The following is a 20,957-nucleotide window of genomic DNA, read 5'->3' as shown; positions in this document are numbered from 1 at the left end:
AGCGGGTGGCAGAGGAGGGCACGTGGCCGCGGGTGCTCACCGAGCTGGGGTTTGTCCGGCGGACAGTGCGTGCATTCTCCTCTCTGCTGGAAGAAGCACATTGCCACCAGCTGGCTCCCCCTCTGTGGGACGAACGCCCAGGCCCCGCTGAGGCCTGGTGTCAGCTGAGATTCCCACGGCTCCCTCCTCCCGCCTGTCCTGAGCTCAGCCTGCCGCCCGAGCCTCGGAGCCCGTGTCCCTGCGCTTGGGAAAACGCACTCCCAGGAAGCCAGTGCCTGCCCGTCCGCACGGACAGCTCCCACTTGCGGAGCACCGCCTGGCCAGGGCCGCACAGCAGTGAAAGGTCTCCATTTCACAGATGGGGACACTGAGGCCCGGAGGACTCAGATTGCTTAGCCCAGGCCCGAGGGACTGGCCTGGGGATTGAGTCCACGTCTGCCTGGCTCTCTTCTAACCACGTGACTGTGGGCAAGTTACTGTCTTTGGGCCTCAGTTTCTCCATCCAGAAGATGGGGGCAGTAATAGTGCCCACATCCTAATGCTGTTGAAAGGATTCCAGGAGACTGTCCTGGACAAGGCTCATCGGGAGCTGGGCACCTGCTCTCCCTGCTTATGCCGTGTGACCTGGAGGGGCCGGGGGAGGAGGACTGGAGTCTGTGCAGGGAGGGTGGGCTCACTCGGGCGGCATCGAGTGTGGAAGGAGTGGACGGTATTAGGGGGCTCTTTTCTGTGTGTGAGTTTCTTTTTAGCCTGAACTGGGAAGTGCTTTCTAACGTAGGGGCCACGCCAGGGGAGCAGGCATCCCCCCGACTTCCTGTTACTGGAAGGACGTTCAAGAGGTGCTGAAAGCCCAGCGAATGTGGCTCAGTGGTTGAGCGTTGACCCATGAACCAGGAGGTCACGGCTCGATTCCCGGTCAGGCCACATGCCTGGATTGCGGGCTCGATCCCCAGTGTGGGGCGTGCAGGAGGCAGCCAATCAATAATTCTCTCATCACTGATGTTTCTATTTCTCTCTCCCTCTCCCTTCCTCTCTGAAATCAATAAAATATATATTTAAACAAGAGAAGAGATGCTGGTGGCCGGGAGTGGGGGACGGAGGGGTTCCTGTGGAGAGGACAGATGTGTTTGCTTGGGCTGCTCAATATTTAAACGTGTTTTTTTTTGTTGTTTTTTTTTTTGAATTAGTGTGTAACACATTGATTGGGAGATTTCACCCAAAGACCAATTTCTGCTCAATCTAATCAGGAACCCCCAGTCCTGCTCTTGAACATCCCCTGGGCCTTAGTACCTCCCAGTCCTTCCCTGTGGCCAGCTCCTGGCTGCCCGCCTCCAAGGCCCGGCCTAGCGCCATCTGCTGGTGCGACTGTGGAGGGCAAGGGAGCCCTGGTTGGGCACGAGGCTGTCTCCAGGGCCGGCTCTCCCAATGCCCGGCCCAGGTCTTCGGAAGATGTGGGAAGCCGAAGGGAAAAGGTCCTGGTGCCCAGAGAGTCCCCTGTTCCGGGTGGAACGCTGGGGAGTCGCCTGGCATCGCCCCTTCCCCTCCGCTGCCCCCTCTGATGGAGCCGCGGGAAAGTCCTGGGCCAGCTGGGCTCGCTATCAGCCAGTCAGGCAGAGGTGCCCGCTGGGAGGAGGAGGAGCAAGAGGAGGAAGGAGAAGCTGGCCGTTTTGAGCATCGCTATGTGCCAGAACCGACACGGCCTTCACTAAGGAAGCCATTCACTCCTGGAGCAGCCTCGTGGAGGGGGCTCCCACAAGCCCAGGGTCCCAGGGAACCGGCCACAGAGTCCCCCCCTTCTGACTCCGACACCGGCCTGGGCGGGAGCCTCCCTCGGCTCTTTCCGCTCCTGCTCAGTGAGACTCCAGCACCATCTCGTTTCTTGTACTGATTGCACACAGCTCTGCCGCGACCATGGCTGCAGCATGAAACCAAGTGTCACGCTGTGGATGATGAGCAGTGAGTGCCACTCCGTCTCTCCCCGGCCCCGCCAAGGGCCCGCCGTCTCTGCCAGGCCCTGCCGAGGCCGGGGCTCAGGCCTGTCCCAGGCTGAGCGGTAGGCTGAGGTGTCATCTTTTATTCAGCCACGCCCTGATGTTGGGCCCGCAGGCGAGTTCCCTTTCCTTGCCAGCAACAATGCAAACAGAGCTGCCCTTCACCACTAGGCGTCTGACTTTTTCCCTGTGGGGGTTCTCTCCATAGAAAAAATTCCCAGGTATTACTGAGCCTGGACTTCATAAACCAGCATGATCGGCTCAGACCTCAATATACGGCATAGACCAAAGGCATGCACTTAGAGAGATTTTTAAAAATCCTCATCCCAGGATATGTTTTTATTTATTTTATAGAGAGAGGGAGAGACAGAGAGAGAAAAAACCTTTTTGATGTGAGCGAGAAACATCAACTGGTTGCCTCCTGCACACACCCCGACCGGGGCCAGGGATTGAACCGCCAACCTAGGGAATTGGACCCACCACCTTTGGTGCACATGGCACTCCAACCAAAGCCACCTGGCAACGGGGGAGAGAGAGAGATTTTTAAGGGCCAATTAAATGCAAATGCCTGCGAATGGAAGAAACTGTTTTAAGCTCACAGGCGGGGTTTCCCTCCGTCTTTGGGGAGGGGCCTCTGCGTGGTGGGTGGAATGAGCAGGAGCGTGGCAGAGAAGGCCCGCCTGAGGGGCTGGGCTTCCTGCTCGTCAGAGGGCATTTGGGCTTTCGTTGTCTCGGAGCCGACATCACTTTTCCACCAGCATTTTGTGAATCCCGGAATAAGATCCCAGGTGGGTGGCGGCAGGGAGCCGGGGTGCGAACCTCCCCACCTGATAACCCAGAAATCCCTGGGGACCCGGTCAGCTCCCCGAGCCTCACGCTCTCCTCTGCAGCTCAAGGCGAAGGCCCCCCATCGCATCTCCAGGCTGTGAAAGTGCAGATACAAAAGGAGGTGAAGCTGCTGTGTCCACGGGGAGACATTAGTTTCGCAGAGCGTGGCCCTCAGACCCTGGTCCAGAAGCACTGGGCGGGCGGAAGGGACTCCCGGCTTCCCCGGCCCTGCCGCGTCCCGAGCTCCCAGCTCTGCACCTCTCTGGGACCCGCCTTTCTACCAGGCGCCCAGGGCTGATCTCACTGGCATTTGCAGACCACGGGCTGCGGGGTGCTCAGGTGTCGTCTCAAGCTGGGGGGTTGGGGGGGGGGCAGGCCTCTGCGCCTTAACTGGCTTCCAGGTGGTTCTGATCAGCCCTGGCTGAGAAGCACCAGGTGAGGGTGTGAAGGGCGGGCGGGGCCGATGAGCAGGCGCTGGCCCAGGAGGAGGCCTCCGCAAACCTGCTGCCTTTGTGTTGGCGTGGCCCAGGCCCGGCTTTCGCTCTGCTAACCCGGCTTTCCTGCTCCCCAGGGTCCCAAGTGATGGTGGTTTCCACGGAGGGTGAGCTGAGTCCTGCGCGACTGGTGGGCCCGGCGGAGCTGGCGGCGGCGCCTGCAGGCTGGCGGGCGTGAGCGTGGACTCTCAGTGTCTCCCCGGGAGGAAGCATGTCTAAGAAGGGCCGGAGCAAGGGCGACAAGCCCGAGATGGAGGCGGACGCGGTGCAGGTGGCCAACGAGGAGCTGCGGGCCAAGCTGACCAGCATTCAGATCGAGTTCCAGCAGGAGAAGAGCAAGGTGGGCGGCGCCTCCATGCGGGGCCAGGGGGGCAGGCGGCTGTGAATTCCGGGGACAGTGCTGCCCCTGGGGTATGTCTGGAGGGCGTATTCCGGGCCGGGTTGGGTGGGCACTCCACCCTTCTAAGGCTAGCATCAGTGGAGGTCTAGACACTGCCTGGGGGCGAATCCCAGCACCGCCCCCCCCCCCATCTTCTTGTGACCTCGGACCAGCTACCTAACTCTCCCTGCCCTGGACTCCCCTCACCTGCTCACCTGGGCCACCTGGTCCGCCCCTGCTGGCCACCCGGCCTCTCCCAGGCTGCCCTGCACACACCGCTGCCCACCCTGTCCGCATCCGCCTCCTTCCCACCTGGGACCACACTTCCCTCTCTCTGCTCTTTGCTTTCAGCTTCCCTCCTCCCAGCAGTCCTCACGGCCGCTGTGGCTGCCCTGTTTCCCAGGAGATGACCAGGAAGCTGTGGGAGGTTGTATACTCAGGGTTCTTCAGAGAGAAACAGAACCAGCAGGAGATTTTACATATAAACACACGTACACACACATATGTGCAAGGGGCAGGAAGAGGGATTTTTCAGAGATTATCTCATGCCTGTGGAGGCGGACACGTCTGGAACGTGCAGGGCCGGCAGCTGGAGATTCCAACAGGAGCTGCCCTTGCGGTCCTGAGTCCAGGGGCCGCAGGGGGCTGACCCTGCCTCGCTGGAGTCTCAGTCTTTCCTCTTAGGCTTTCACCTGACTGGGTGAGGGCCCCCCACGTCAGGGAGGGCAATCCACTTTCTCACGGTCTGCTGACTTAGATGTCAATCAGTCTAAGTCAACAGTGGTCGGCAAACTGCGGCTCGCGAGCCACATGCGGCTCTTTGGCCCCTTGAGTGTGGCTCTTCCACAAAATACCGACTTCTGCGCATGGGCCACGAAGTTTCAATCGCACTGTAGGTGTGCGCCTGCACGTGGTATTTTGTGGAAGAGCCACACTCAAGGGGCCAAAGAGCCACATGTGGCTCGCGAGCCGCAGTTTGCTGACCACGGGTCTAAGAAATACTTTCACCACAACAGCTAGGCTGGTGTTTGGACAGTGCCCTGGCAGCACGGCCCTCCTGGTGACACGTTACGGGAACTGTCCCAGGTTCAGTCATTGGCCGAGGGAAACGCACTGATCGGTGCAGATTCAGGGTGCAACCCGGTCCCCTCCTTCTCACTCCAAATCACCGGCAACCTTAACCCCAAGACCAGGACCATGTTGCCTCCTAGAGAGGAGGCCGCCGGGAGCACTGAATCCCCCTGAGAAACCGTGTTCAGTGAAGTCCTGCTGCCTGGCTCTCCGCTCCTCGGGAGAGACTCATTCCAGCCCTCGGGTGAGGTGGGCCTGGGCTGGCCCTTCCAGCTCCCGGCGAGGTGGGCCTGTATTGGTGCTGCAAGGGTCCAGGAAGCCCCACGTTGGGCGCCATTAATGCGGGGGTTCTTGTTCCAGCATCTAAAAGGGTTCAGCAATCTGGAGAAGGCTGTGTGTAACTTAAGTAAGAGTCCAGTGATGAAATATAATTTTGAAAGGCATTGGGGGTCAGAGGAGCTTAGCTAAAAGGAACTAAGATTTCCTCATCTCAGGACCCCATGCTTTTTATTAACACAATTTGTCCTGAGGCGAGGCAGAGATATACACTTCAAAGGGTAGGGATTTGTATACAGAGTCCATTGTCAGAATGGGGAGAATTAGCCTGGCTGTTCAGGAGTTTGGCCAGTAGGAGGCAATAACATGTAGATTAAGATGCCCTGAGCTGTCCTGGCAGCAAGCAACCATCCCTTTTCAGGTTTGGGGAAATGCCTTCAGCCATTCCCAACAGGTGACAACATATGTGACTCAGCCCTTGTTGAGTCCCCAAGTTCCATCAACCTTTCGATGAAACTCTTGCAATTATGACCTGCTGGACCTGGCTTCCCGCAGGCCTAGGCTTACCCTTTTAGCTCCTGGGCGAGGTGGGCTGGGCTGGCCCTCCCTTGTCTCCGTGATCCTGACTGTGACCTGAGGGATGGTGACCTCTCTTTGCCTGGTTGGCTGTATGAGCTTCTTTCCCTGCTGCTCGTTGTAAGTCAGCTGACATCCTGGCTCCTCACCTGCGCTGAGTTTCAGGGACCGGTGTGCGCCAGGCAGCGTGGTCTGGGGGCGCGGCTGCCTTTCCGTGGAGGCAGCGGATCCCAGAGACCACTGTTCTGGTGCTGGGGAGGCCGTGCTATCTAGAAAACAGAGGGACCATGGAGGGTTCCTGCAGGATTTGACCTGAAAAGATCAGATAAAGCCTTTGGAGTGTATTAGGAGAACACGCCCTGGGCATGTTTTACAAGTAATGTTTTTAATTGTGTGTTGATCCCACCAATACATGCAGGCGGGGTTGGTGGCCTGGCATCTGGGGGACACCAGCTCTGGGCCAGGTGCCTGGGGTGAAGCCTGGCTCGGCCTCCTTGGCAGCCCCTCGCCCAGGCAGGTCACCAGAGCGTCTCTAGGCCTCAGATGCCTTGTGGCAGAACAGAGCCTCCTGTGGGGGATGCGCCGGAGTCCCAGGAGCCACTCCTTCTATTCCTCCTCCCCCTCCCCCTCCCCTCCCTACCTCCACCTGCCTGTCTTCTCTAGCTCAGGCCCAGTCACGGGCCCTGCAGATTTCTTTCTGGTTTAAGATTTGTTCAGTGATAGTGAGAGAGAGGATGTCTGCCAGCTGGGCAAGGTTCATGACCGATAAATGGTCCTTCTTTCTAAACCTCTGAATGGAAGGAGGTTTCTCGCTCCTCTAGCGTCTGCAGCCGTTTCCCACCTCTAGGGAAGAGCAGGAAGGAGTCTGGGTGGGGCCGATGAGGGTCAGACCAAGGGCGTGGCTGCGGGGGAATTGGAGTGTGGGGACGCGGAGGGTCTCAGGGATGTCAGGCACAAAGGTATGCGGGGAGGTTTTCCACGGGCATGGCTGGCTCCTCAGCCCTGCCCCTGCCCTGGACCCTGCCCCTGCCCTTACCCATGCCCCTGCCCCTGCCCTTACCCATGCCCCTGACCCACTCTCTCTGTGCAGGTGGGCAAACTGCGTGAGCGGCTGCAGGAGGCCAAGCTGGAGCGCGAGCAGGAGCAGCGGCGGCACACGGCCTACCTCTCGGCGCTCAGGGCCAAGCTGCACGAGGAGAAGACCAAGGAGCTGCAGGCGCTGCGCGAGTCGCTCATCCGCCAGCACGAGCAGGAGGCGGCGCGCACGGCCAAGATCAAGGAGGGCGAGCTGCAGCGGCTGCAGGCCACGCTGAACGTGCTGCGCGACGGCGCGGCCGACAAGGTGAAGACGGCGCTGCTGGCCGAGGCGCGCGAGGAGGCGCGCAGGAGCTTCGACGGCGAGCGCCTGCGGCTGCAGCAGGAGGTGCTGGAGCAGAAGGCGGCGCGCAAGCAGGCGGAGGAGGCGCTCAGCCACTGCGTGCAGGCCGACAAGGCCAAGGCGGCCGACCTGCGCGCCGCCTACCAGGAGCACCAGGACGAGGTGCACCGCATCAAGCGCGAGTGCGAGCGCGACATCCGCAGGCTGGTGCGTGAGCCCCGCCCCGCCCCGCCCCGCCGGCCCCATGCCCTTTCCTGCCACACGCGCTGTCCCTCCTTCCCGCGAGCGGGCAGTGAACCGCAGCTTCGAGGACACTGCGCTCCAGGCAGGGCTTCCAGCGGAGGCCCGCCGTCCTGGGGTGGGAAGGAGGCTTTGCCGGCAGGTCCCTTCTTCCAGGCGTGATCCTTGGTAGGTCACCCAGCTGCTCGCCTCCTCCAGCGCCGGGGTGGCTGGCAGCCCTCCGTGTCCCCAGCCATCTCTGCCTGTGACCTTGCAGCACCACCCAGCTGGCCCTGACCCCTGCTTTGTCCTTCCTCCCAGCTCTGGTCACTCTCTGATCTAGCGCCGTGTTGACTTGCTATGCGTTTGGCTACCTCCCTCCATCCGTTTGCTCAGATGTTTCCCGGCTCAGTACTTGTTGGATTGAGGAAAGCGCGGATGTCTGCGTGTCCCTCCTTAAAATAAGGACCTCCTCTCACCTAGTTCTCACTCTCCTGGTGGCTCTGCAGTGGCTGCCCTGGTTCCCGGGGGTTAAGTTTCTCCCCACAGCTGGGGAGGTGCTCCTGGGAGTCCATGCAGAGGCCTTGGCCAGAGAGCAGGCGCTGCTGCTGGATGGCCACCAGGGGGCGCCGTGCGCATGTCGTGGGGGAGGTTGGGGATGTGGAGGGAGAGGGGGCACCCATTTCTCCTCCAAAGAAAGGCGACTCAGAGCTGTCGGAGCAGTAGGCTTTGTGTGAAAAGCTCCCCGTCTGGATTTGGGGGGTACCAGTCCCCCCTATAATCTCAATCACATTGTATCCGTTTTTAATGGTCTGCTGTTTAAATAAGATAGCCTTCTGTTAACCAGCAGCTAACAGAGTAATGGTGGCAGCCAACATTGATCGAGTTATAATACACCAGGCTCTGTGCCAAATTTGTTCTGCGGCTGATCTACTAGTCTATCTCCCCGCAATTGGACAGAGTAGGTTCTAGAATGTTCTCAGGGTCCCCATGTTACAGAGGCTGAGGCTAGTCAGTCAGGTGGCCGGGCTGCCCAGGATTCCGCAGCAGGAGGGGTGGGACCAGAGCAGGATGGGCAGTGCGGGCAGGACGCCTGACCAGGATCCCAGGTCCTGGCAGCCTGTGAGTCCACGGGTGTGATTGGAAGTAAGAGTTCTCACTCTGTGTGTGCCGAGGCTGGGGCTGCCTTAGCGATGGCCGCAAGCTCAGTGGCCTCAGGCCACAGCAATGATTCTCTCCCAGGGCTGGGGGCCCGACGCCCAAGCTCAAGGTGCCAGCAGGCTGCGCCTCGGACGTCCAGGGGGTCCTTCCTGCCTCTTCCAGCGTCTGTGTTACCAGCCACCTTGCCGTTCCTTTTCCGGCTGTGGCCGCATCCCTCCGGTCCCTGCCCCCGTCCCCACAAGGCCTCCAGCTGTGCGTCTGTGTGTCCCTCTCCTTTTATAGGACACCCGTCACCAGCCCCCCCCCTCCCCCGAGCGCCCACATCTTACATATCTGCAGCGGCCCTGTTTCCGATGAGTCACAGCCTCAGGTCCGAGGAAGGACCTGGATTGGGGGGAAGGGGAGACAGCACCCAGCACAGCGCCCTTCCTGGGCAGTGTCCCAGCTGTTGGCTTTGTGTCCAGAATCGGCTGAAGTATGTGGCCCGGGGCCCGGCTTCTTCCTGCTGGGTTTCCTCTGGGGAACACTGGGCACGGCTGGGGGATGGCTGGGGCTTCCACCGGGGTTCGCACGTGGACACGGCGAGGTCCTTGGAAACGCCGGGCAGCCCATGGCTCCTGTGATTGTGGAGCGCTGAGGGAGCCGGGGCTGGGGATACGGTGACCTCAGCTGCCCGTGAGGGGCCTGCTGTCGGGTGAGGACAGGGCTGCCCGGGGAAGGGGCCCAGCCTGGGACCCGCAGACGAAGCGCCCAGGGCAAGGCGGGTCAGTAGGAAGTAGGAGCTGAGAAGTGGTCGCAGGGGCGGGTGAGGGCGGGAGAGGGTCCTGGAGCAGCGGTGGGTGTCTCTGTCCTGCTGAGGAGAAGGCTGGGAGGACAGCAGGTTGCCCAGGGGCCTGGGGCCGGGAGAGCACGGGCGACCTTGGCAGGATTCCTTGGGCGGCGGGTGGGGACTGTGCCCAGACGGGAGTGGCCAGAGGAGCGGTGGGCGATAGGAGAGCAGAGGGCCCGAAGGGCCAGGATTTGACTTCATGAAGGTGAGCGAGACCTGGGCACAGATGCATTCCCAAGGTCAGTGCCTGGTTGACGGTACAGATCCTTGAACCCGTAGCTCTGCTCCTGAGCTCCGGGAAGCAGGGCTGGGCCGTGGGCTGCGGCCTCTCTGTGTCCTGTGTCCACGGAGCTGCCGACCTTCCCCTGGGCCTCCGCCAGCCAGAGCCAGATCTCCCGGCACCAGCCCCAGGCTGACGGTGGCCTCCTCCTCCTCTAGATGGATGAGATCAAAGGGAAAGACCGGGTGATCCTGGCCCTGGAGAAGGAGCTGGGCGTGCAGGCCGGGCAGACCCAGCGGCTGCTGCTGCAGAAGGAGGCGCTGGACGAGCAGCTGGTTCAGGTCAAAGAGGCCGAGCGGCACCACAGCAGCCCCAAGAGGGAGCTGCCCCCCGGCATCGGGGACATGGCGGAGCTCCTGGGCGCCCAGGTGAGGCTCGGGCGGGCCTCGGGCCTCGAGCTGCCCCACACCCTTCCTCCCCTGGTCATTCCTCCAGCCTGCCTGCCTCCCCCTCCCTCCCTCCTTCCACCCACTTGTCCATTCTTCTGTCCCTCTCAGCCCTTCCTCCCCTGGTCATTCCTCCAGCCTGTCTGCCTGCCTGCCTCCCCCTCCCTCCCTCCTTCCACCCACCTGTCCATCCTTCCGTCCCTCTCAGTCCTTCCTCCCCTGGTCATTCCTCCAGCCTGCCTGCCTGCCTGCCTCCCCCTCCCTCCCTCCTTCCACCCACCTGTCCATCCTTCCGTCCCTCTCAGCCCTTCCTCCCCAAACCTGCTGACACTCCCTCTGCGCGGCACTGGGAGCGGAGGGGTGGGCCGCGTGGCTTTGCCTCCAGGGGTCTTCACCTGCCTCCAGGTGAAAAGAAAGAAATGAAGACATCAGGCCCCGTCGGTTTGGGTCAGTGGTTAGAGCGTTGGCCTACGGACTGAAGGGTCGCCGGTTTGGTTCCTGGTCAAGAGCATGTACCTCAGTTGCAAGCTCGATCCCCGGCCCCAGTCAGGGCACATGCAGGAAGCAACCAATCGATGCATCTCTCTTACATGGATGTTTCTCTCTCTCTCTCTCTCTCCCTCTCCTTCCCTCCCTCTCTTCCTCTCCCTCCCCCTCCCTCTCTTCCTCTCCCTCCTCCCTCCTGCATCTCCTCCACTCTCTCTAAAAAAAAAAAAAAAAAAAAAAATCAATGGCAAAATATTCTCAGGTGAGGATAGAAGAAAAAAAAAAAGAAGTGAAGACGCCAGTGCAGGCTGTGCCGTAAGAGCACAGAGGGGCCCAGCCGAGGCAGGACACGAGGAGGGGCTCAGCCACAGGCGGGCATCTGGGGCGGCAGCTTGGTGCTTACCAGGCGCAGCAGCTGCAGCAGCATCCGTCCGTCCGTCCATTCGTTCACTCACTCCCTGTCCCCGCGTCTCGTGCGTGTTTGTGGAGTGCTGGCACCCTCGCCAGGGCAGTCAGGGCACAGAGTGGGCAGGGGCCCCAACCCGGAGGTCCCCAGAGACCAGGTCGGGTGTGTGGGAGCCACGGGTGGGTTTGGCAGGAAGTCTTTCTGCAAGTTGCTGGCAGAGGGGTTGGACTCCTGGAACCCCAGTGGGGTCTGGTGCCGGTGGGGGCTAGCTTGCCGAGACGCTGTGAGTTCTCTGAGAAGGTGGTCCCTGGAGCGCCCCGAGTCACTCCTGCCTCTTCAGCGCGCACTCGTATCTTTTACTCTTCAACGTGCACTCGTATCTTTTAGGATCAACACATGGATGAGCGAGACGTGAGGCGGTTTCAACTGAAAATTGCGGAACTGAACTCGGTGATCCGGAAGCTGGAAGACAGAAACACCCTCCTGGCAGATGAGAGGAATGAACTGGTAACCGGCCCCAGAGACGGAGGGGGTACCGGGAAGCGCGCTGGGCCGCGAAGCTGGCTTGGCAGGAAGCTAACGCGGAGCCTCTGGCTCTCTGCACTTCCTCATTTCTCTCTGGTCGAACATCCGGCACATTCTCACCATGGAGCCCGTCCCTGCCCTTTGCCTCTGCAGGGGTTTATCCTTGGCGACTGTCGGAGAAGTTCCCAGAGAGGTGTGGAGAGGATGCTCACGGGCGTGGTTTGTAACAGCAACCAGAAGCGAAACAAAACACCCCACTGTTTGGCGCTCCAGGGTGGGTCAGAGTGACCAGGGAACACTCACACAGTGATTGTACGCAGCCATTGGGAATGACGGTGCCGCCCTGGCCTGTTAGGCTCAGTGGTTGGAGCATCAGCCCTTGGACTGAAGGGCCCCGGGTTCGATTCCAGTCAAGGGCACGTACCTTGGTGGCAGGCCTGATCTCCTGCCCCAGTTGGGGCGTGTTTGGGAGACACACCAATTGATGTGTCTCTCTTACATCAATGTCTCTCTCTCTCTGTCTCTCCCCTTCCCTTCCACTCTGTCTAAAAACACATGGAAAAATATTCTTGGGTGAGGATTAAAAAACAAACAAACAAACAAACCAAGCATGACCGTACTGATCCTGTTCCATTGCCAGGAACATTGGTTCATAGGAAAGGACAGTTTCTAGAACAAAAACGTATTGTCATCCCGGGCACTGGGAATTGCTTTAGGGGTGTGATTACGGACAGCTTTTATCTTTTGCTTACCTATTTACTTTTTTTGCATCAAAGGTGGCCTATTTCTAATTTAAATATTATGAACATGGATTTCTGATTGAGGAATAAATCTCTAGTAAAAATAGCAATTTCTTAACTACCTTTACATTTGTTGGATAAAGAGCTAACCTGACTTTTCTGTAGTGTAGTCAACCCACAAACTGCCTGAAAAACACCTCAGAACACTTCTGTTTATTCTACATTTTATTATGAAAGTAAGTGTATCCATAATATTTGAAAACCGTGGGAGTTGAAAAGTGTTAAGTGTCAGAGAGAGAGACAGAAACATCAGTGATGAGAGAGAACCTTTGATCGGTTGCCTCCTGCACCCCCCGCCCCCCCCCCCCAACCAGGGATTGAGCCTGCAACCCCGGCATGTGCCCTGACTGGGAATCAATCCGTGACCTCCTGGTTCATAGGTTGATGCTCAACCACTGAGCCACACCAGCCGGGCTGCCTTCATCTTTTTGATGGCTGCATTGTACTCCAGCGTGTGGACGCAGCATGGCTTACCCAGCCTCTCCTGCCAGGAGGCTCCGGCTGTGCAGGCGTCTTTGCTGTGACAAACAATGCTGCACAGATGACACATTTCCTCTTTACTCACTGGGCCTTCATTCTGTGGGGCAGGCCTCTGGAAACGGAATGTGCAGGTCACAGCTGCATTTTGTATTTTGAGGGGCACCAGGGGAGGGTTGTGTCTTAACTTTCGCAGCCTGGTGACTAAAAGCAGGCGTCTAAGTCAGCCCCTGTGTTCAGTTCTTGGTTCTAGCACTTTCTGTGTGACCTTGAGCACATCGCCCACCTCTTTGGGGTCAGGATCTCTGCCTGTGGCGTGAGGACAGGGATGGGGCCCCCTCCTAGGTGTGTAGCGAGGGTCGAATGAGAGAGAAGGCCAGGGAGGGCCTCCTACTGGTTGGACACATGGCGAATTCCCATTTTATAGATGAGGAAACTGAGGCCGAGAACTGGGCCAGTGTCCTACAGTTGGAAAACGTGTCAGCCAGGACGCTGCTCAGAAGGAAAAGGGGTGGGCACCCCTAATCATGCAGGCTCCCCAGTCCCTACTCCCCACACCCCCAAAAGTCTCTGCCTTGCTAGACTGGCCTCCACACAGCAGTTGGAGAGGCAGATTGTTCTAGAAGGCAGACCTGACTGCAGAGCACTCCACCCCCAGCGCTGAACCTGCCATGCATGCGCCCAGGGCTTGTCTGTTGTCTGCAGAGGGTGGAGCCTTCTGAGGTCTGAACTTGGGGAGGAACTAGGTAGCGGGATTGACCTTTATGCACGTGACCCATGACCTCTAGAAGTGTAGCCTGGTGGACACAGCACAGGCCGCTGGCCGGCAGGGTGCCCTGGGGCAGGTCCGGGGGCCCCCGCTGGGCTCCTCTCCCGTCACCCAGGCCCTCTGAGGCTCGGTGGGTCCGGGTCGGAAGCCCCGTGTCTGCGGGCCCCGTCGGGCACTCAGTCCCGAGGAAGGCGTGCCGTTCATGGCTCACGGCCGCCCGCCCTGCCCTCTGCCCGCAGCTGAAGCGCTCCCGCGAGACCGAGGTGCAGCTGAAGCCGCTGGTGGAGAAGAACAAGAGGATGAGCAAGAAGAACGAGGACCTGCTGCAGAGCATCCAGCGGATGGAGGAGAAGCTCAAGAAGCTCACGAGGGAGAACGTGGAGATGGTACGCCGGCCGCTGGGGCCAGCCCGAGCCGCAGTGCCGGGGCCCCGGGCAGCCCCGCCCGGCCAGCCCTCCGCTGTCCCCCGTCGGGAAGTCACGGTGCCGTGCGCACCCCGCCCCTGTGCCCGGAGACGCAGCTCCGCTCTGCGCCTCAGTTTCTTCATCCACAGAACGGGAGTGAAAATGTCCGCGTGGCGGGCTATGGGGGGGATGGAGTGACGGCACAGAGGGGCCTCGCCGACACCCGCCCGTTGGGGAAGCTCAGCGTGTGAGAGCGGTTCCGCCTTTCGCTCTGGGCGCTGCGCGGGAGGGGTGGTCATTGGCGCTCTTTGTGGTCGGGGCGGTGTCTTGGCGTAGGCGGTTCAGAGAACGCTCTGAGGCTCGTCGTCCAAAGTAGTGTCGGTCACCCCCATTCTACAGCTGAGTAGACTGAGGCTCAGAGGCGAGTGCCCTTCTCCCCGGGCCCTCACAGGTCCGAGCGTGTAATTCCGGTGTGAGGCGTGCTCTCTCCCGGCTTCCTTGTCCAGCGGCAAGGCTGGGTGTGGATGTCCGCCCCGCCCAGGGCCTGCCCAGCCCTCTCCTGGCGCCAGGCGCCGGCAGCCTTGCCTGCGGCTTGGTTGTCGTGCGGCCGTGCCCTCCTCCAGCTTGGGGACGAGGTGGCCATCACCCCTCCCTCCACCCTCCCATCCCGTATCCCAGAGCCCACACTCCGCGCCCGGATGCGCACAGTGGGCCCTCACAGACGTGGCTGAGCAGCCCTGCGGGGCTCTCTCCCTCTGGCCCAGAAAGAGAAGCTGTCCGCGCAGGCGTCTCTGAAGCGGCACACTTCCCTGAACGACCTGAGCCTGACGCGGGACGAGCAGGAGATCGAGTTCCTGCGGCTGCAGGTGCTGGAGCAGCAGCACGTCATCGACGACCTCTCTCTGGTACGTCCACGCTCAGTGAGGCCTCAGCGACGCCAGGGGCCCCGGCTGTCGGGTGTGGCGTCGCGGCTTCTGGGCGCTGCAGCTGCCACGCGGGAGGCAGAGCCTGGACGGACCCAGGCCCGCTGCGGGCGGGGCGGCGCTGCAGGTCCCCGCCCCGGAGGGCCCGGTCGGTTGGTGGGTGTGACGTGAGGCTGAACGTGCCAACAGCTGTGTTTCCTTCCAGGAGAGAGAGCGGCTCTTGCGCCCCAAGAGGCACCGCGGGAAAGGCCTGAAGCTGCCCAAGGTGAGCCCGCGGTGGCGCAGCCGCCCCTGGTCTGCGGGCGGCGTCCAGGGAGAGGGGACACTCACCTCCTGCACGTTTGACGGTTCCCGCCGTCTCTCAGTGACACGTGACTGACGGCCATGGACGCGCTTAGTGTGACTTTTCGTGGGAAACTCGAGGATGAGTTCGCTGTTTAGGCCTCAGGGGCTGCTCGCCCCACATTAAAAACGTAAGGACGTAGACCTTTCGAAGGGTTCACCGGGCACTCAGGCTGGTGGTAGCATCTCACAGCCGTTCTGAGGAGTCAGGAGCTATGGGCTCTGGGACGAGGCAGAGCGGCGTTCCTTTCGGAGGGTGTGGGCTTACAGAGCGAGGGTCTGAATATTCGGGCGGAGGGAGCAGAATGGGGCCTGGAACACGGAGCAGCCAGGACCGAGCTGGCCGGGAGCGAGCACATTGGAGCGGGGGGGAGAAGGAAGACTCAGTTTGCGCTAAAACCTGTAAACGTATTTTCACCTCCACGAAAATTGGGCCTGCTAGCCTCCTGGCTTCGGACTTGCTTTCTTTAAATATGTTTTTATTGACTTCAGAGAGAGGAAGAGAGGAGAGAGCGATAGAAACACCAGTGATGAGAGAGAATCGTCGCTCAGGGCTTAGGACTTGGACACACCTTCTCTGGGGCCCAGTTTCACCCACAGCACCCACCGCACTTTGTGTAAAACCCAAGGATTTCCACCGTTGGTGCCAACGTTTATCGCACACCCCTTCCCCAGCATCTGAGGCGGAGCGCCTGCTGGGCGGGTCCTGCAGGAGGCGCTCTCCGCGTCACCGTTGCTAGGGCTGAGCCCGGGTCCCCTGGGATCATCCGGGGACCAGGCCTGTGATGGCCTGGGCGACAGGGAGCCTGGGTGTGGGAGGGGAGCCCCAGGGAATTCACCGGGGAAGCTGTGCCGTGTGACTCACCGCCCAGGCCCTGGAAACCAGCTCCTCGGCCCCATCCGCCCGGAGCTGGCATCCTGTCCCGGCAGTGCGGATCCTTAGGACTCGCCGGGCCGCGAGGCAGAGGAACGGGAGCGCCCCGGGGACCCAGAGGCCTGGGCACGGGCGGCGGGGCTGGGCGCGCCATGGAGTACGTGCTGTTCGTGCTCTACTTCTCCTTCTTCCTCTGCCTCTGCGCCCTGGTCTGCCTGTACTTCTCCGGCTGCCAGGAGATGACCTACCGGCATGAAGGTAGGCGCCGGCGTCGGGGTCTGTCCCTGCGGCTGGACGCCCCCTCCTGGGCAGGGGCCTGGGAGGGGAGGCTGAGGGGGGCTGGAGCGGTGGAGGGCTCCCTCTTCCCCGCTCGGTGCCGTGTGACCGGGTAAGAGCGGGCACCTCTGGCTATCAGAGTGTAACTGGGGTCCTTTACATTGTTCAGTCATTTCCCCCCCAAAGTTGGGCTCTTTGTAAAAGGAGTCAGCAGGGCAAGAGGGGGCAGCCTGGAGGCGTGAGCCCCTGCCGGGAGAAGGAGTGGGGAGCGAGCAGATAGGACTGGACGCCCCTGCAGTATCTTCCCGGGGACGCCGGGGGTGTGAGGAAGATGGAGACGGACTGTGTTGAAAGCCCGTTGTGTGAGCACTGAGGCCCGGGGTTTCCCGGGCTCCCGGCGGCTCACATGGACCAGGTGAAGGCGCAGGGAGAGGCAGGAGCTGCAGTCTCCACAGGAGACAGGACCAGACCCTCGCTCTGGGCAGGGAAAGGTCCTTTTCCAGCTGTTTCTTCTGAATAGAGGCATACATTTCTGTGCTACGTTTTGGCTTCCCAGGTAAGACAGTCACTTACAAAAGCTCACCCTAGAGCAGTGGTTCTCAACCTTGGCTGCACATGAGAATCACCCGGGAATCCTTAAAATCCTGATTTCTGGGCCTCATCCTCCGGAAATTCTGTTTCTTTGTTATGGGGTGGGGCCACAACATGAGTAACAAAGAAACAGAATTTCTGGAGGATGAGGCCCAGAAATCAGGATTTTAAAGATTCCCAGGTGATGCTAATGTGCAGCCAAGGTTGAGAATCACTGCCCTAGGCAGTGGTCAGCAAACTCATTAGTCAGCAGAGCCAAATATCAACAGTACAACGATTGAAATTTCTTTTGAGAGCCAAGTTTTTTAAACTTAAACTATATAGGTAGGTACATTGTTATTAACTTAATTAGGGTCCTCCTAAGGCTTAGGAAGAGCCACACTCAAGGGGCCAAAGAGCCGCACGTGGCTCGTGAGCCGCAGTTTGCCGACCACGGCCCTAGAGGAACTAACCCAGGGCACGTGCTATAGGGGTGGTCACAGTCAGCTCAGCCCTGCGTGTGCCGTGTGCCGTGTGCCGTGTTTGTGGCTCCACAGCCTTTGTTGTTAGGGACTGTGACCCGCCCCCAGAGCCGCTTCCCCCTTCCCTCCCGGCAGCTGCTGCCTCGGGCGGGTCTGGGTCTCTGGGGCCAGGTTATACCTAAGGGGCCCCACGGGGCCTGGGCAGCCTGGCTGCTCGGGGCGGCCCGCTGGAATGCCCACCTGCAGGGTCTGCAGCTGAGACCCTGACGGGGGCTCCGTGACTGCGCGTCTAGCCAGCAGCCCCACAGGGTTTCAGAAATTGGATCAGCCTGGGGGTGACCCGCTGCGTCATGACCCCCAGAACGGTCCAGGCCACTGACTGGGTGGGGGTGGGGGGTCCCAGCGTCGCACCCCGTCCTGTCCAGATCGTTGGTGAGTGTGCGGCTTGACGGTTCCTGGGGCTGCACCGCTGTGCCAGGCAGGGCTCTCCCTGCGTGCCCGCTGCTGCCCAAGGGCACATCACAAACACAGGCCTGCCCCAGAGGCCTGGCAATTAGCGGTGTTTACAAGCAACAAGGTCGGCCGAGTGGCGCCCAGGAGAACGGGAGCTGGCGCCCAGGCGGGGGGTGGGGTGGGGGGACTGCGCGTGGGGGTGAGATGCTCCCTCCTGAGGTGCTGCTGTCACCATCGGGGGCCCGGCCGCGGCTCCCTGGCGACGGCCGGCTGAGCTGGTGACCCTGAACCAGGCGGGGTTTCTGCCGGAGGGGACTGGGCACATGGCTGTCTCCACCCTGCACTTGGAGAGAAGGAACGTTGGAAATCGATGGAGCCCATTAGGCCTCACCTGGGCGCACGGCCCGGCGGCTGCCCGCTGACGTGGCTGCAGACTGAAGGGAGGGTGCCCGCGCGAACCTGAAGCGCTTGGTGGGTAAAGACGTTAGCTCGGCTTGGAGTTCATTCACAGAGACGTGCTGTGAGTACTCGTTTCCCAGGCAGCGTTTCTTGCGTGTGCCAGGCCCCGGCACAGCGGGGAGCAGGAGAGCTCAGACCCTGCCCTCGTGGAGCCAAATCCCTGTCCCCGGGGGCGGCGGGGGGGGGGGGGGCGCTCACATCCCAGCGGGGAAGACTGGTGACAGACATAAAGCAAAAGCGATCTGTCAGGTGGCGATGAGAGGGGGAGGAGAAGGAAGGTGAGACCGCGGTGGGAAGGGGCTGGAAGGACTGTGGTGTGGTCAGGGCGGAGAGCCTGGTGGGTCCCGGAGAAGGGCGTCTGGGCAGGGTACAGGCCTGCACCAGGCACGTGGGGGCTCAGGCACGCTTGGTGGTGTGGCTGGAGCACGGTGGTCAAGGAGGGTGAGGCCTGGCTGGTGTCTTCCAGTGGTTAGAGCGCAAGTCTGCACACTGAGGGGTTGCGGGCGCGATTCCTGGTCAAGGGCATGTGCCTGGGTTATGGGTTCGCTCCCTGTCCTTGGTTGGGGCGCATGCAGGAGGCAACCGACGGATGTGTCTCTCTCACATCGATGTTTCTCCCCGCCCACCACCCTCCTTTACACTCGCTCTGAAAGCAATGGAAAGGATATCCTCGGGTGAGGATTAACCAAAAGAGAGGAGGGTGAGGGGTGAGGCTGGAGCGGTTTTACTCGGCTCTGATGGGCCGCCACGGTGCAGACAAGGGAGGGGCAGGGAGGCCAGTGGGAGGCGGCTTAGTGATTGCAGCGAGGGAGGCCGGTGGCTTGGACCAGGAGGGAGGGCCGGGGCTCAGGCTCGGCTTGGGGATGAGGTGGAGCCCACAGGACTTCTCCAGAGGGGAGGGCGAGGAGCGTCGAGGGCGCCTAGTGGTTTGGCCTGGCAGGCTCTGGGGGTGCATCACTGTCCAATGGGCCCGTGAGCTGCTGGGGAGACAGACGGCTGAGCTGTCAGGAGTTCCAGTACCTGCCCCACATGTATTAAAAACAAAACAAAAATGGGGCGCAAGGTGGAAGTGGCAGCGGGAAGACAGGTGCCAAGTGCAAGGATGTTGGGGTGCCGTGCGGTGGTCGGCTGCTTCCAGCAACGCCTCTTCAGAAACTCACTGCTGATGACAAGGGGTCCCCCTCTCCTCCCCCTGCTGGTGTGGGAGTTGTTCCTTAATCACACTGTCCCCGCTTTTTGTACATTTGGGAGCATAGGTTGCAGACAAGTGGAAGGTGCCTTAGCATGCGGGTGTGCCCCGACACCACCCCTGGTTGAGGATGCGGGGGCGGGGGGCCTGGGAGAAGCCAGGTCCGGACACACCAGTGGGAGCCGGGGCTTGGCTCTGGAGTTAGTCACAATTTTTTCTTCATGGTCATCAGAAGCAGCCATCTGTACTAATAAAAGGGTAATATGCTAATTAGACTGGACAGACCTCCTGTCCTTCCAGACAAAGCCACCACAGCTGAGAGGGCTGAGGGCAAGGCGACCGCAGTGCTGGCAGTGGCAGCAGCAGTGGGGTGATGGGGGCGGCGCCTTCCCCTGATTGGCCCAGTTGCCTCCTGCAGAGGGAGCAGGCCTAAGCCATCAGTAGGTCATGCCCTGAGGGGTCCTGGACTGTGAGAGCTGTGAGAGGGGGCAGGCTGGACTGAAGGCCCCCCCCCCCGCCCCAGTGCATGAATTTTTGTGCACCAGGCCTCTAATTGATGATAAAATCAAATAAAAATCCTTCCCAGGGATTGTTTTGGGGGAAAAGCCCATGTTTCTAAAACAAGATTATCTGGAGACTGTGTCTGATGTCTGCAGTCCCCAGGCCCCATCCAGCCAGTGTCTGACCCACAGGAGGTGCTCCGTCAGGTGCTGGCTGCATGAATGAATGAATGAATGAATGAATGAGTGCGTATGTGAATGAATGGAGTGGGAGAAGTGCTGGGTGGGGTAACCGGGAGGTCACTACACAGTGACTGGCGTTAAAATCGCCTCTGACCCTGAGTGATGGGTGCATGAGGGTCCGTTCGCTCTTCCTTCTAATTTTGTAAATGCTCTAAGTTTCCTATAATAAAAAGTTAAAGAAACATTGCCTCATAGCACAGGTCTGGTGAGGCCCTGGGCCACATGCTCACGCAGGTGCTCAGGGCCCCGCCTATGCCCCTTTAGCTTTTCCCTGTGTGTGGCGTCTAGAACGCGGCCGCTCCCCTGGCCCGCTCCACTCCTTAGTACATGCGTGCTGCTCATTGCGTGTCAGCACGTGGGCACAGCCACGTGTGACCTCACTTTGTGCTCCACGTCCCTTTAAGGGGCATAAGGCCAATAGCTCCTGCCCGGAGCCAGGGTCTGGCCTGCTGCAGCCCACCCCCCTTCTTTCCCACCAGCCCATTGTGAGCCCCCCCACCCCCCGGGGTGTCCTGCAGCCCAGAGGGTGCCGTAGCTGGGGGCCTGGCGGCTCTGAGTTTGTTCCTAACATGTCCACGTTGCCTTCACAGAAGCATGTTGTGGAGACATTTTTTGGATTTGATGAGGAGTCTGTGGACTCGGAAACCTTGTCAGAGACGTCCTGCAACACAGACAGGACGGACAGGGCCCCGGCCACCCCCGAAGAGGACCTGGACGACGTAAGCGAGCCTCGGGCCAGACACGGGGGTCGTGGCACTTCCGGCCCCTGCTCCCCACTGAGAGCTCTCACCCCAGGGGACCTGGGATAGCACAGCCCATCGGGTCCGGGGAGGTGGTCCCCTTCACGGCTCTGGATGGCCGGGGGCACTGGCAGGCGTGGGGTCCCTTTCCCTCCCCAGCACCGATTTCAC

At 60.6% G+C, this 20,957-nt stretch overlaps 2 protein-coding genes across 5 annotated transcripts in view; both read left to right on the top strand.

Moving 5' to 3' along the window:
* JAKMIP1 (janus kinase and microtubule interacting protein 1) overlaps positions 1-20,957 on the top strand; it is a 70,354-nt gene that overhangs the window by 24,979 nt on the left and 24,418 nt on the right. For all 4 annotated transcript variants that reach the window (XM_059675996.1, XM_059675987.1, XM_059676005.1 and 1 more), the window contains 8 exons: positions 3,391-3,653; positions 6,706-7,200; positions 9,641-9,850; positions 11,148-11,267; positions 13,571-13,717; positions 14,500-14,640; positions 14,864-14,923; positions 20,637-20,765. In XM_059675996.1, coding sequence (XP_059531979.1) covers positions 3,525-3,653; positions 6,706-7,200; positions 9,641-9,850; positions 11,148-11,267; positions 13,571-13,717; positions 14,500-14,640; positions 14,864-14,923; positions 20,637-20,765 — 1,431 coding nt within the window. In that variant the 5' untranslated portion in view covers positions 3,391-3,524. The remainder of the gene's footprint in view (positions 1-3,390; positions 3,654-6,705; positions 7,201-9,640; positions 9,851-11,147; positions 11,268-13,570; positions 13,718-14,499; positions 14,641-14,863; positions 14,924-20,636; positions 20,766-20,957) is intronic.
* LOC132221726 (uncharacterized) lies at positions 15,926-20,749 on the top strand. The gene is made up of 2 exons (XM_059676050.1): positions 15,926-16,132; positions 20,637-20,749. The coding sequence occupies exons 1-2, from the start codon at positions 16,027-16,029 to the stop codon at positions 20,666-20,668; spliced, it is 138 nt and encodes a 45-aa protein (XP_059532033.1). The 5' UTR covers positions 15,926-16,026; the 3' UTR covers positions 20,669-20,749.

The sequence above is a fragment of the Myotis daubentonii genome, chromosome 1 (assembly GCF_963259705.1).
Source record: "Myotis daubentonii chromosome 1, mMyoDau2.1, whole genome shotgun sequence".
Taxonomy (NCBI): domain Eukaryota; kingdom Metazoa; phylum Chordata; class Mammalia; order Chiroptera; family Vespertilionidae; genus Myotis; species Myotis daubentonii.
Note: the sequence above shows the minus strand (reverse complement) of the source record. Positions and strands in the feature narration are given on the sequence as shown.